Source organism: Condylostylus longicornis, unplaced genomic scaffold (assembly GCF_029603195.1).
Source record: "Condylostylus longicornis isolate FDR11 unplaced genomic scaffold, ASM2960319v2 ptg000571l, whole genome shotgun sequence".
Taxonomy (NCBI): domain Eukaryota; kingdom Metazoa; phylum Arthropoda; class Insecta; order Diptera; family Dolichopodidae; genus Condylostylus; species Condylostylus longicornis.
This window is the reverse complement of record NW_026578526.1, coordinates 1-12,649: the sequence shown is the minus strand read 5'-3', so window position 1 is coordinate 12,649 and position 12,649 is coordinate 1. Positions and strand designations below refer to the sequence as shown.

General features: G+C 43.1%; 1 protein-coding gene across 1 annotated transcript; it reads right to left on the bottom strand.

Moving 5' to 3' along the window:
• Positions 1 to 10,427: 10,427 nt before the first annotated feature.
• Positions 10,428 to 11,944, bottom strand: LOC129617595 (lipoate-protein ligase A-like). The gene is made up of 4 exons (XM_055532743.1): positions 11,474 to 11,944; positions 11,016 to 11,168; positions 10,657 to 10,900; positions 10,428 to 10,546 (listed from the first exon to the last, which is right to left on the bottom strand). Exons 1-4 carry the CDS (start codon positions 11,942 to 11,944, stop codon positions 10,428 to 10,430), a joined length of 987 nt encoding a protein of 328 aa, XP_055388718.1.
• Positions 11,945 to 12,649: the final 705 nt, after the last annotated feature.

The window sequence follows — 12,649 nt, the reverse complement described above, 5'->3', positions numbered from 1 at the left end:
ACGTCCCCGGATGTCGGCCCGAAACAGGCCCAAAGTGCAGCAGAGTATAAAAAATCACAGGCAAAACATTAAGCAACGTTTGCTAGAGCATATGAGCGTTATCAATGTTTTTTGAGTGCACAATTTCTTTTCATGCATGTTGTACGTGCCTAATAATATTTTTTGAAACTTGGTACAAAACAATCAGTTCTCTCTTTTTCATATTGGTTTTGTGCAAATTGGCCTCTGACATTGCCAATATTTCGCAATTTCAAATAGTTTTTGGTCTAGACACATGCAAACTCGTTCAGGAAAATACCCTTACTCAGTTGGAGACCAATTAGCCCAAACACGAGTTCTCAAACACAAAAAATCACTAAGTGTTAACTGCACTTCCTCGAGGTTTAATGAAACAACTAAGCTGTTTACGGTCATTTTCAGAATCTCAACTAAAGCCATCAGATGCAAAATTGAGATTGTTCTCTGAAGAAGAAAACCGGCTTACAGTTCGGAGTCTTTAACACACTTTAACCAAAAAAGAGTCAAAACAAGACGAGCTAAAAGTCAAGGGGTGGAGTCTATATTGCATTGATATAGCCTCGCGTCCCCCACGCGTTCCCCCACAAACCTCCACGCGTCACAATTGCATCAGGGATTGAATTAGATGAAGCCAATCAGCATCCTGAGGGAGCGAAGGAGTCTCCCCGCGATATGGTCCATTGGAATTGTTGCAACGCAAGGCTGAGCGCTGGTCGGGGTGGTTCCACATTCATGTCGAACGGCTCTAGTGGCAAACCCGATTGAACGGCATTACCCGATAATGAAGCATCACATTGGAGAGTTGTGCCTGGTTGTCCCCAAATGCCCGCCAAAATTTCCAGTGAACGTCTGCCAATCGTCACCCGCTGGAACCGACCTTTTCCCGAGTCGGTCGTCCCCTTCTGTCGTTCCGCGCGCTGAACTTGACGACGTCGTCGTCTCGTCGGCGTCTAAACAAATAACACATGAGGACGAAGTGGTCTTCGTGCGTCACTTACCATGGAAGTGTTGTGATGCTGGAAGTCCAGGATTTCTTGAGGATACAGCACTGATCACTAGTTGTTTGAGATGACCCGCTTGCTCAGCTGCGTCCCCCTTCAAGATGAAGTGCGGCAAGCGCTTCGGACAACATCGAAATAGCGGTCGATTGTGAAGGTGTCGTACAAACTTGCTTTGATGTCGACGTATCGCGCCAATTCGAATCATCAAAATTGCTTCCGAGTTCTTGCTTCGTGCAGATGGCAGGGCTTCAACTGAATTCTCCATCAGCGTAGGGACCGGGGGACTTTCTGTGACTCCTGGACGACCAAGCAGTCGCCGCAGAGTCTTGTTTGGACCAAAGGCGTGACACTGGAGCGCTACCACTGCCAGGGGATTCTTCTTTCTCGCTTCGAAGTTCTTCATACCCATGAGCGTGCCGACAGAGATCTCCCTTGTTGCACTCGCTGGTTGCCCAGAAGTGGCACAACCGGGTCTTGTAAATTTTCTGGGAGACAGAGAATCAACAATCTGGTCTATAACTGGAAATCTCTTACATTAGTGAATCTCAATTCATGGCGGCCATGAGCGAATCTGACGAATAATAAAAATTAGAAACAAAATTAAAAGCTTAAAAGTAAGAAAGCCCAAGAAGCTCACATACCTGCATTCTGGGTCTTTGCAAAGCCCCCCTAGCCCAATTTTCACATAGCTTCGTTTTATACAAATCAGGGGCCGTTTGAAGCTCTTTTTTTTATCATGAGCGAACGAACAACTCGTGCCATTGCGGCATCCACCCTTTCCGTAGAAGGGCACATTCTTGTTTTTCGAAATTGCATTGAAAGACTTTTTGCGATTGCAGCAGACGCATTACTTGCTGTCGATTTGAGAGTCTGAAGTTCGCTGGATGCGGAAACTGTGCTGTCGCTACTATGGAGGGATTGAGAGCCTGGCAGAGGAGCTGGATGATGTGCTGCGCGTTGGGCAGCTTCCAGAAAGCCTGCTGCCAAGGTTTGAGGGTCGGCGATCGAAGATGAGCTTGTCATTTTATGAGAACGGGAGTTCAAGAAAAATTGAATTGGATGATGGATGATGAAGGTAAAACAGGAATTTTAATCAAATCAACACTTTCACTAATATTTCAAATCCAAAAATAACATAAATGAAGGATGGGTGACTTTGAAGAAAAGCTACCAAAAATTATAGAAGAAATTTATAAAATCGCGATCATAAAATTTGAATCTTATTGTCGCTTCTGGCACCATGCCACGTGCATGATCCCATAACCGATGACCATCCGATGGTATTTAGCGGACTCTCCTAGCGCTACAAAAATTAGATAACGCTTCACTTTAGAGAGGGAGAGAAACTCACACTGGTGTGGGGAAGCTTAATTAATGCCCCACTCGCTCAAATAGCCACTCTGCACTCAACAGGAGGGATTATGACGAGAGCAGACACATTGGTGCCAAGAAACTCACAAGGATCAGTTTGAGAACTGTGGGGCATTTTTGACGGCTCTCTCGTATCTGCGACGCTGCCTTTGAAAACCATGGCTGTAAGAAAAAAGTAGGGAAGAGCAATCGTATTTCCTCAACATTTTTTTCGTGTCAAAACCATTTTTTGGAGGTTCTCCTCTGAATTCGTGACGGTTTTCAAAGAATGCTCAGAATTATCGCTTCTTGAATCTGAAACACCGAGTTCTTCCCCGAAGGTCCCAACATGCATGGATGGAGGCCTCGTACCCTTGTACTCGAGATCACTCTCGATCGTATCGCCATTTTCTCCTGCGGTTGGAATTTGCAGAAACCGAGTCGAGTTGCGATTGATTTGGACTGCGAAGTGGGTTGGGCAAAAGTCGCTTTCTGCATTCTGAATGGATTCAAAGACTCCTGAGCCAGGCGCCGTAAGTAGTCGAGCAAACAACGGGATTTTGGAATATTTGAAATCTGAAAATCAAAGAATAAAACTCGAATTCGCAATAATTATTTACCTGTACGAACGACGTCGACTTGTCTTCAATTCCAATGCCTTCGATGAGTTTGATAAATCCATCCAACGTTTCTCCAATAGCCTCTGAAAAGACAAACATGGCAACAAGCATTCTCTACATTAAAAGGGCATTCTTTGCGGACATTGAATTCTTCACAGATAGTCTATTTCACACCTTTGAAACGTGGGCGATGTTAAATTAATTCGACGGTACTGCTGTTGATCAAATCTGTCAACTATGCGCTTAGCGACAACCTAACGCAACAAAAGTTCCCCAATTACTCAATCTCAATACTCAATCGGAGAAGTCAATCAGAGCAATCAATCACCTGAAGCATTCGAAGGGCGATGATCGTCTCCTTCTGAGTTTTCATTGTAGTTTTCCATTCTTCCAGCAAATCTGCGATAGAGGATCGTTCCGCTTCACTGAGCTCATCCAAACTCTTCCCCTTGATTCGTCGCCAATTCTCCATTTGTCGCCAATTCTCCATTTGCCGCATTCAAAGAGTCTTCAACTGGAACACCAAACTCCTCTTTATCGGTCTTCAACTCCCCTTTACTAGCAATTTGAAGGTTCGCTGCTTTACTCTGAATTACCACGGATTGAACCAATTCGGTCAGATCCTCAATTTCGCATCGCTGGGATTGAAGCAGAGTGGACGTCTGGTTGAAATATAACTCTTTGTTCTTCTTATTAAAAAAACAACTCACTTTATGTTCATTTCGTTGAACTTCAATTCGAAGGAGACTTTATTTCATTTGTTAATCGAAGAACGGAGTCTTTCAAAATCGACGAATCATCCTCTAGTGAAAGAATTCGAGTGAACTAGAGACACTTAGAGGTACTTTATCAGCGTCACAGTATCAATGGTGTAGATGATAATAGAGGTTACAAGTATCACAAGGGACGAAGATACGTGGAGCCGATGACTGAATCAAAACTCGCGTGAGTCCCAGCACTCACCCGAACGCCACACATCTTCCTGCTGGTTCGAGGACTCCTTCCTCAATGGGTAGGGATACAGGAGAACTCGACTGCGATAAATAGAAAGTCCTTCAGGGTCCCTTCCATGCCTCCATTCAATCTCGCTTACATCGTCAACATTCGTCTCTTCGTCTTGCAAAAAAGTCGGCGGAACAGAAAACGGCTTCGAGACGCGATTCTACGAGAGGAGAAGGAAAAAGAATAAATGGGATCGAAAAAAAGAATGAATTGGACTACATTACGATCAATTGATAAACTTCAAGGATACAATGGGTCTGGTAAATTGCTTTCTATTGGGACGTTCTCATTTATCTGAAAGAACGAACCCACAGAAGATTCACTATCGCGATCACACCAGCAGCTGCCGTCAGGGGAAGCAGCACAGTTTCAGCGATGAGAGAGAGAGTGGAACGCTCAACATTCAAATGCTCTTGATAAATCGCTTCCTCTTGAAATGCCAGGATAAGAACGCGATGCCGGCTGGCGTGTTGATTCAAATGCGACAGCAATTTCATGATCCGTTAAGCCCTTTCTTTACCAAAAATTCGCGTTTTTCAGAATCAGAGGCGGGAAGAACTAAAAGAAAGAGCTTCTAATTTATTATTTGTTTGCCTCACCGCTCGGATGCGCCAAAAATCCAGCGGCTTGGGGACACGATTAATTCCCTTATCCCCTTCTGTTGGCACTCCTTTTGTATCGTTGTTTCCTTCCGAGTCCACTAGCCCACCCCGGTTCGTTTGACATCTGCGTTAATAATGCTTATGCTGTTCTTCCCTTAACTTTGCATGCATTCTGTTCACCTCAACCTGTGTGTCCCGCTAGATACTATCTTAAGTCATAATCCACTGCCACCTCTCTGAATAAGTTCTTTCCTTTGAATGAGTTCAGCAGGACGCTGTTTAAAAAACACTATTCAATTCAATTAATTCTTCAAACTCGTCTTCTATTGGCTTCTCTTCTTCCTTTCTGTTTTCATTTTGAGGCGTTTTCTTGGGTTCTTTATTTTTTGCAACAACTACAACAATTTTATCGCTTGATTCTTTCATCCCGCTGAGTTTATCACTTTGTTCTCTAAATCTGGACAAAAATTCATCTCTGCTACGCGCTTGTTTCGCCAATCTTTTGATTCGCATCAACTTCCCTCCTCTTCACGTCTTCTTCTCTAGTTTGAAGCGCAGCTCCTTTTTTTCGGCACAAGAATATTTTGCTGGAGATTTCGGCCCTTCGATTTTCTCCCCCTTTTCTCTTTTGCTGCTTGCGTCTTCAATTTGAGATTTTTTTGCTCTTACGTTTTCTTTCATTGGCTTCTCTTGGCTGGTTTTGAATTCAGCTTCTTTTTCCCGTTTCCCTTCCTGAGATTCTTCAATTGCCCGTTCCATCCCACGGGCATTTTTTCGCACGGCGCCACGTGAACAAGCGCGTTTTTGAGCACAACTCTCTCGCCGAGCATCGACCTTGTCTGTTTCGGTCGTGCAAACAAATCGGTTTCGGTAGGAAGGCGGAAGTGGATCGGGCACCACAACTACTGGTTGATTGGACTGAAGTCAAAGAATCTGAGTTGTGCGTGGAAGTGTTCCCCTCTTTCCTCTCCTTGGGATCTAACGTCTTCCAAGCCCCCAACCCTCTCAAGATAGCAACAACCTCGTCATGAATTGTTTGATCTCTTTCTTTCTTCACAGCAGGCACCTCTTCCGCTATTCTTTTATTGTCTTCTGAGTCCCAAATATTCCCTCGTCGCATCGACTGCCTTGCAAATGGAATCGGTCTTCTCCTCTTGACGCGCTAGCGTTTCCTTCTTATGAATTCCTTCAACTTTTGTGCAAGAACTTGGACTAGATTAATCGAGATCAATTTCTGTTGTGTCAACTGTCCCTTTACAGCATCCACCGTCTCCATCTTCTTCATTTCAACTTTTTCTATTTTTTAACTTCAACTTTCTCCATTTTCTTTATTTCCATTTTCTTCATCGGACTCCGTTTTCTCCGTAATTTCTGTTCAACACGCCAATCAGTCTCATTCATCCCTCCAACACTCTTTTCGATCTGCTTCTCGCCCCACCAACATGCGACAGTCGGGACTCAGGTGCTCCACGTCCCAACAACTTTTTCGCTACAGCACCAGAGCAAACTGGTTGTTGATCTCCGCTGCGTCCAAATGGTTTCCTTCCGCCGACCGCAAATTCCTTCTCAATTTTCGCATCAATACGCTTCACCAGATCAAGTCCTTCACATCGATTGGAAAGCCTTTCGACGCGTCCATCATGTTTCAACTGCCGCAGTCCGACGCATCCGTTTCCATGATCTCTAACGTCTCTCCCTTCTGTAACACAATGAGCGCATGCATGTCGTTAAGACATCGGATCGTTCGCAAACCTGGTTTGGTTGAAGAATGGCGAGTCGGAATGGAACGCTTTTGATCTTGTCGAGGTCCACTTCTGAAGTCTGTCTTTCCAGCAGGGATCCTGAAGTCTTTTCTGAAACGATGCTGTTCACTTAAGTCAACGTTTGTCGAGCGTGTCGATGAGTTCGAAAGAACAGAAAATTCAGAGTTGGATTGAATGCCCCCGCTGCTCGAGCAGCTCAACCGTTGCAGGTTCGGCACTCTTTTGAATAGAGGAATCGATTCCGACGCAGCAGCGAAATCGAGAAGTCGATGGAGTCGCGAAACTCTTAGGGGAATCAAATAAATACAATCCTGAATTTGAAGGGTTGATTTTTTGAAGATGTTGGATTGTATTTCGCGCCACAATTGGAAGGATCCATTCCGCTAATTGCATCATATCTGATGGAATTTATGAAAGATAATTTGGGGGGTGGTGAAAAAGATAACTTTTGTTGAAAGGAGGCAAAGAAGGATCCCAGACGAAACAAACATCTCTCACCTAAGCATTCCGCTGCAACTAGAAGACGCACGGATAAATCGGGAGGAAGACTCTCGTCGAATTTCTGCAAATCAGTTGGAAATTCTTCTAATGATTTGCACAAAGAATCACGATAATCGACCAACAATGACCGTTTCGATTCACGAGTACTTTTGCAATAAAGAGACGCTGGAAGTTGAAGTAACTCCTCCCCCATCTGGCAGAACCAAAGAGCTTTTACTTTCTTTACCACCAGGGTATTACCACCATATCATTGTATTAGGAAATGTTTTTTTTTTATCACCAAAGAATTAGTTACCACCAAACGGTTTTGAATTCCTTGTCTAAGACTTACGTAAGAGAGTGCCATGCTTAATCTGCCCAAAACTTTGAAGACCGATTTAAGAGTCACAATTCGAATTGTTGTCGAGTTAAGCAAAAGATCCGAACCTGCTGCGTTGATTATTTGAACAAGTTCTTCTAAACTTGAATTTCCCTCTGCGTCCACATCATCCATCCCTCTCGTTCCAGATTGGTAAGACTTTTGCTTCCCAAGAACGTTTTTCACTCCTACAGAAGCTTGATGTCCTTATTTCACATCTGAGGCCCGCCACTCACCCCTTAAAATAATCAAAACATATTCGTAACACAACTCGAGTAATTTCAGCAACCCATAGAGGGTAACATGATCGCAGCGAGTGTCTCTCACTCTTTCCCAATTCCCCTCCAAGGCATTTAATGGGGTTGGACTATCGCTTCCATCAAATGGCGACTGATCGAAAATCAAATCAGCAATTGTTTGTACGAATCCAATCAAATTCAATAAAAACGAAATTTCCTGCCTCGAAGTGAATGAGATCGAGGCGGCAACAATTTGTCCCAAAGACGTTTCATCAATCGCGCGTGGCAGTGGGTTTAGATCGAGTGCCGATCTCAGCAGATTCTTATCAAAGCAGGTCGATAATTGGGACACTAAAACGCTCTGAGACAGGAAGGATCCTACGATCAGCCACACCAAGAACAATACCTCAGAAGGGATCCCATGAGGAAGATCGTTCAATCCCTCCTGTCGTAAGTGGGACAATAGAATTGACTTCCATTTGAGTCTCAATTCAGGAGGATTGCTTTCATCGTTTTCTGCTAAAAATTGCGCGATTTTGCTTTCAGATCTCAACAAAGAACTGATGGGCTTCGCAATCACAAGAGAACTTTTCTCATCAACCAACTGAATGTAACAAACTGTATTGGTAGGACTGATTTGAATAATCAGATCACAGGGCGAATCAGTTTGATTTGTTCTTTTAAAAAATTGACTGAACGGCGGGGTCTTCACAAAAATGTCCCTTTGATACTGAGAACTTAAAATGTTGCAACCCATTTCTATAAAAGTGTTTGAAGTAACAGTGGAGACCACAACACCCTTGCCTTTCAACCGCAACACAACATGAACAGGCATTGGATCTGGCAATTGGTGCATGCGCCACAGAAAGCTGATCGAAGTTTTTCGTGAAAGGTTCCGATTTGTGTTGTTTGGGTTTTCTTGTTGGAAAGATGACGAACGTTTTGTACAAAGTAAGCCGAAGGCGTTTTATTTTACTTTACCATTCTTGATTCCAGACAAAATTGTGCAATTATGAGATTGCGGGAAATTGTAGACATGGAAGTTCTTGCCTTCACGCCCGTGAGTCTAAACGGTTCATTTTCACGCTCCGTCAATTTTTTCTCGTTTCTTTTTAAATCTATTGGGCTGTTGTTTATGTTGCTCCTCCGTGTAACCTTCTGGTTTTTCTACTTTGTTTTAGATTCTCCCTGAGGAACTCCGCCCTTCTCCCAATTTTGAAAAAACTAAATTGTGTCGACTGTTTCAAAAGGGCCTGTGCAAAGACACCGCTTGTACTCGAGCTCATGGGGAGCAAGAGCTCCGTCGAGTCGACCAGTTTTATAAGAAGAAGTTGTGTAAATATTATCAAGAGTCAGGGAAATGCATTCGGGGCGCTGACTGCTATTTTGCTCACAGCGTCTGCGAGGTTGGGACAGCGAAGTCCCAAACGATTCCGCCACCTCCGCCTCCACCCTTGAATGCGCTTCTTTCTGATATCTCGAGACAAGAACACTCATCCTTCTTTAATCCAGGAGCGCCAGCCTTTCTTTTTGGAGCACCACAAGTTGGGACAGGACCTCTTTCATATGGGCGGGATACATCGACCGAAATCCTTGCACACATGCTGCTTGGTGCGTCACCATCCACACCCCAATGGACTTCCGTTCAAGTGAATGATCTTCTGTCCCATATGACTCCCTCGGGATATCCAGATGATGACGTCGCGCGACGTCTTCAAGAATTAGAGGCAGAAAAAGCAGAATTACTCAAGCAACGTTTGCTCCGCCACTTTGCTGAAAATAATCGAACTCCGCAGTCGTGTCATAAGTGTTCCGGGGATTCCGTCACGTCTTCGGCCTCGACAGCAGCGCCGTCAACGTCGTCGCCATTGACTCCAGAGCAAACGCTTCACATGTTCGCGCAAAGCGTGCCAGACTGTCCCGCTACTCACCGCCCGGCTCAAGAACGAAGCAACTCCCAAGCGCCAACTGAAGCCTCACAATCGGGCTCACTGGCTTCCTTGGCAGAACAATTTGCTTTGAGTTCTCAATCTTTCGGATTACTCAATTCATCGGCGTTGCTAGATCGGGATGTCGAGAGCATGATGACCACATTATTGGAAACTCTGAATTAGGATCATGGATAATACAATCCCTAATATTATTCTCTGTTGCAATTAACGAGTGCTGTGAGATGTATCATCCTCATCTTATTCATCACTCATCGTCATTGTCCAAATGGATACATAATCATTTCTCATTTTGTTGATGTCTACTCTTCAAATTTTGTCTTTCTTTATTCTGTGTCATTCATCCCATCTAAACTTTTTCCATTTCGTGTACTAAATGTGGGTCATTGGCGAAGCATTCTGTCCTAGCGCAGCATAGACTTCCTTGTCTATTCTTTCTTCAGAATATATCTGATGATGGTCTATTCTCTCTTCAGACTATATATCTATTCTATCATTCGCTGCATTGGACATATTCTTGATTTACAGAGTTGGTTCGATCGTTAGACTTTCATCGTTTCCAACTTTTGCTTTAGCTTCGACTTTTATTCTAATTCCATCACCCAGCCATCCATTTCGATTGGATGAAGCCGCAGTCTTTCGCTTCTTCTAGTTGAAGTCACACATCTTTCTTCCAGTTTTGGGTGTCGTTCGTTTTTATGATCAGACTTCTCATTTTTTTTATCTGTTTGTTGATAACGATTTTTGGTTGCCAGGTTGAGAATTTTATCGTTCATCTTTGATGAATGTTTTTTCTCTTTGTTTTTTTTTCTTAAATCAAAATGCTAAGAACCTTGATTTTCTGTGAAATTTTAATTTTCTATGAAAATCAAAGTCTTTAGAACTAAAATGATAACTATGGTAGCAACGCGAGTCACGGGCAACCCCTTTTCTCTCTTTCCCCAAATCCCAAACCCGTCTCTCTTGGGATCCTTTACTTCGTCTCAAACAAAGCAGTTCATCCCACCAATTTGGCGACGGACATTCATGATTTCATTTCATGGGTGACCCAATTACAAAATTCATCACAAATATGCAAATTTTCAGGATCTATGGGAATTGACTGAAGACTCTCACTAACGCCATCGACCGAATAAGGATGTCCTGAAATCGAGACATAAATCAATAGACACAAAAACAAACAGGAGACTCTTACAAAAAGATATCTTACAAAAAGATATCTTACAAATCATTTATCTTTCAAATCATCCTACCTCGCAAAGAACTTTCCCAAAGCGGGATTAAATCGGGAATCAAACAATCAGTGAAGATCTTCGCGTCATGAATCATTCCATCATGGACATCCAGATTTACTTCAATTGTTCCCCAATCAAATCGCTTCTCGAGTAAATGAGTAAATTGAGGAGTTTTGCCAAATCGCCAGTCCCAGTCCTTCAGTTGAGCGAGAAGTTTCTGGAATTTCGGGTCAGAAGTGAATTCGGATGATTTTGTCACGATCTGCAGACAATTATAGAGATTAACTCGGGTGAATTCACAACTATCCCAACTAGGTGGATTTCCAACTGCAACCATCCCAAACAGGTGGATTCCCAACTATCCCAACTAGGCTTACCTCAGGGTCGCGCAACGCTGCATTCGAATCGTTGTACTGTTTGTAAAACTCAGCAATAAGAGGAGCAGTTAAACTCTCATGCGTGATACTGTTGTTCAAATCACTCAAATTAACAACACGACTAACCACGCTCGACAATCCTTTTGCTTGAAGCTTTAATTTATTTGGAGTTAAATATTTTTCCAACGCTGTGAAGTCGGTCTTCATCAAAAATGTCCCATGATGAAGTGAGAGTCCCAATCCGTTCTCCCTAGGATCCTTGATGTGTTTGAATGCCGCACCAGAAAACTGAGAAATTCAAGAGGGAGTTTTTCTATAGCACGCTTCTCTCACAATCATCCAATTTTCACAAGCAACGCTTCCCTCCAATTTTCTATTCAAGCATTTCTATTCAACCAATTCCAAACGTTATTACAACAATCTTTTGTAAGAGCTGGTACACATTTCTACTTTCTTACTTTTTTTCCTTCTATCATCAAATCATTTCGGCCACTAGCTTCTCCAATCAATCCAAAATGCTCCCGCAAAACTTTTAACATGATATCGTTATTTAATGATTTCTTGAACTTTGATTCTGGGACTAAAAAACTGAAACAAGAATTTCCCAAGTCTTGATAAACTGCGCCACCGCCACTGAAGCGTCGTGCCAAATCAATTCCATCTTCTTCCATTCTTCCAGTGTTGCATTCTTTCCACGGATTCTGATTTCGCCCGATCACTACATTCTTATCGTTCCTCCACCAGAAAAATACGGGGACCTTCGGTTTGACGACATCCATTAAATAAGATTCGAGCGCGAGATTGAAGTGGATTTGATTCGCTTCTGATACAACGACAGCTGGCGCTTCATCCGCAACCCGGAGACGCTCAAATTGTCCGAGTCCGCAAAACCCGCGCGTGAATTTCGGCGCACGAACGAACCGCAACATTGTGCCTGCACCTGATTGTTAATTCAGACTTTCGGTCCTCCATCAGAATCTATTCAACTACTCGCCCTAGTTTGATATTCAGCTTCTTCCGAGAATGTGCCATTTCGTGATCAGGCCTCCTGATAAATTCTTTCGAATACATTTGAACCCACTTTGATGAAGAGTGCACATTGCTGTTCTCTATTTTAAACAGTTCCCTTAAAATTGCATGAACAAACTGCATGATTGGGACTTGCGTTTCAGGATCATCTTCCTTCCAGATAGTTGATGCTGTCGATAACGAGAGCCGAAATCAGACTAATGGATGGTTCGGTGCCACTCAAGAAATCAATTCTTCAACGAGAGCGCGGTTGATGCAATAAAATGGATAGAAATTGAAATAAGGACTTCTCTCGAGGTCCTTACGTTCACTATGAGGAAAGTCTTCGCGCAAGGGTGATGCGTTGTAACCAATCATGAACATCTTGGATCCCAATTACATCGGGATTGTCATCCAAGGATGTTCCCAGTCTCAGGTTTGTCTCTTATCTTGTGAAAATCGGTTCATATGAGTTTGAATTTGATGTGCATAAATGTTGCTTCTGTCATCGTCATGTGTTTGTCTCTCCGTCTTAACGAAGTTTTAAATTCAATTCTTCTCTCGTGCTTCTTTTATTACTTTATTTCTGAGAATTCATTTCAAATGCTTTTTTCTTCATCTGGTTT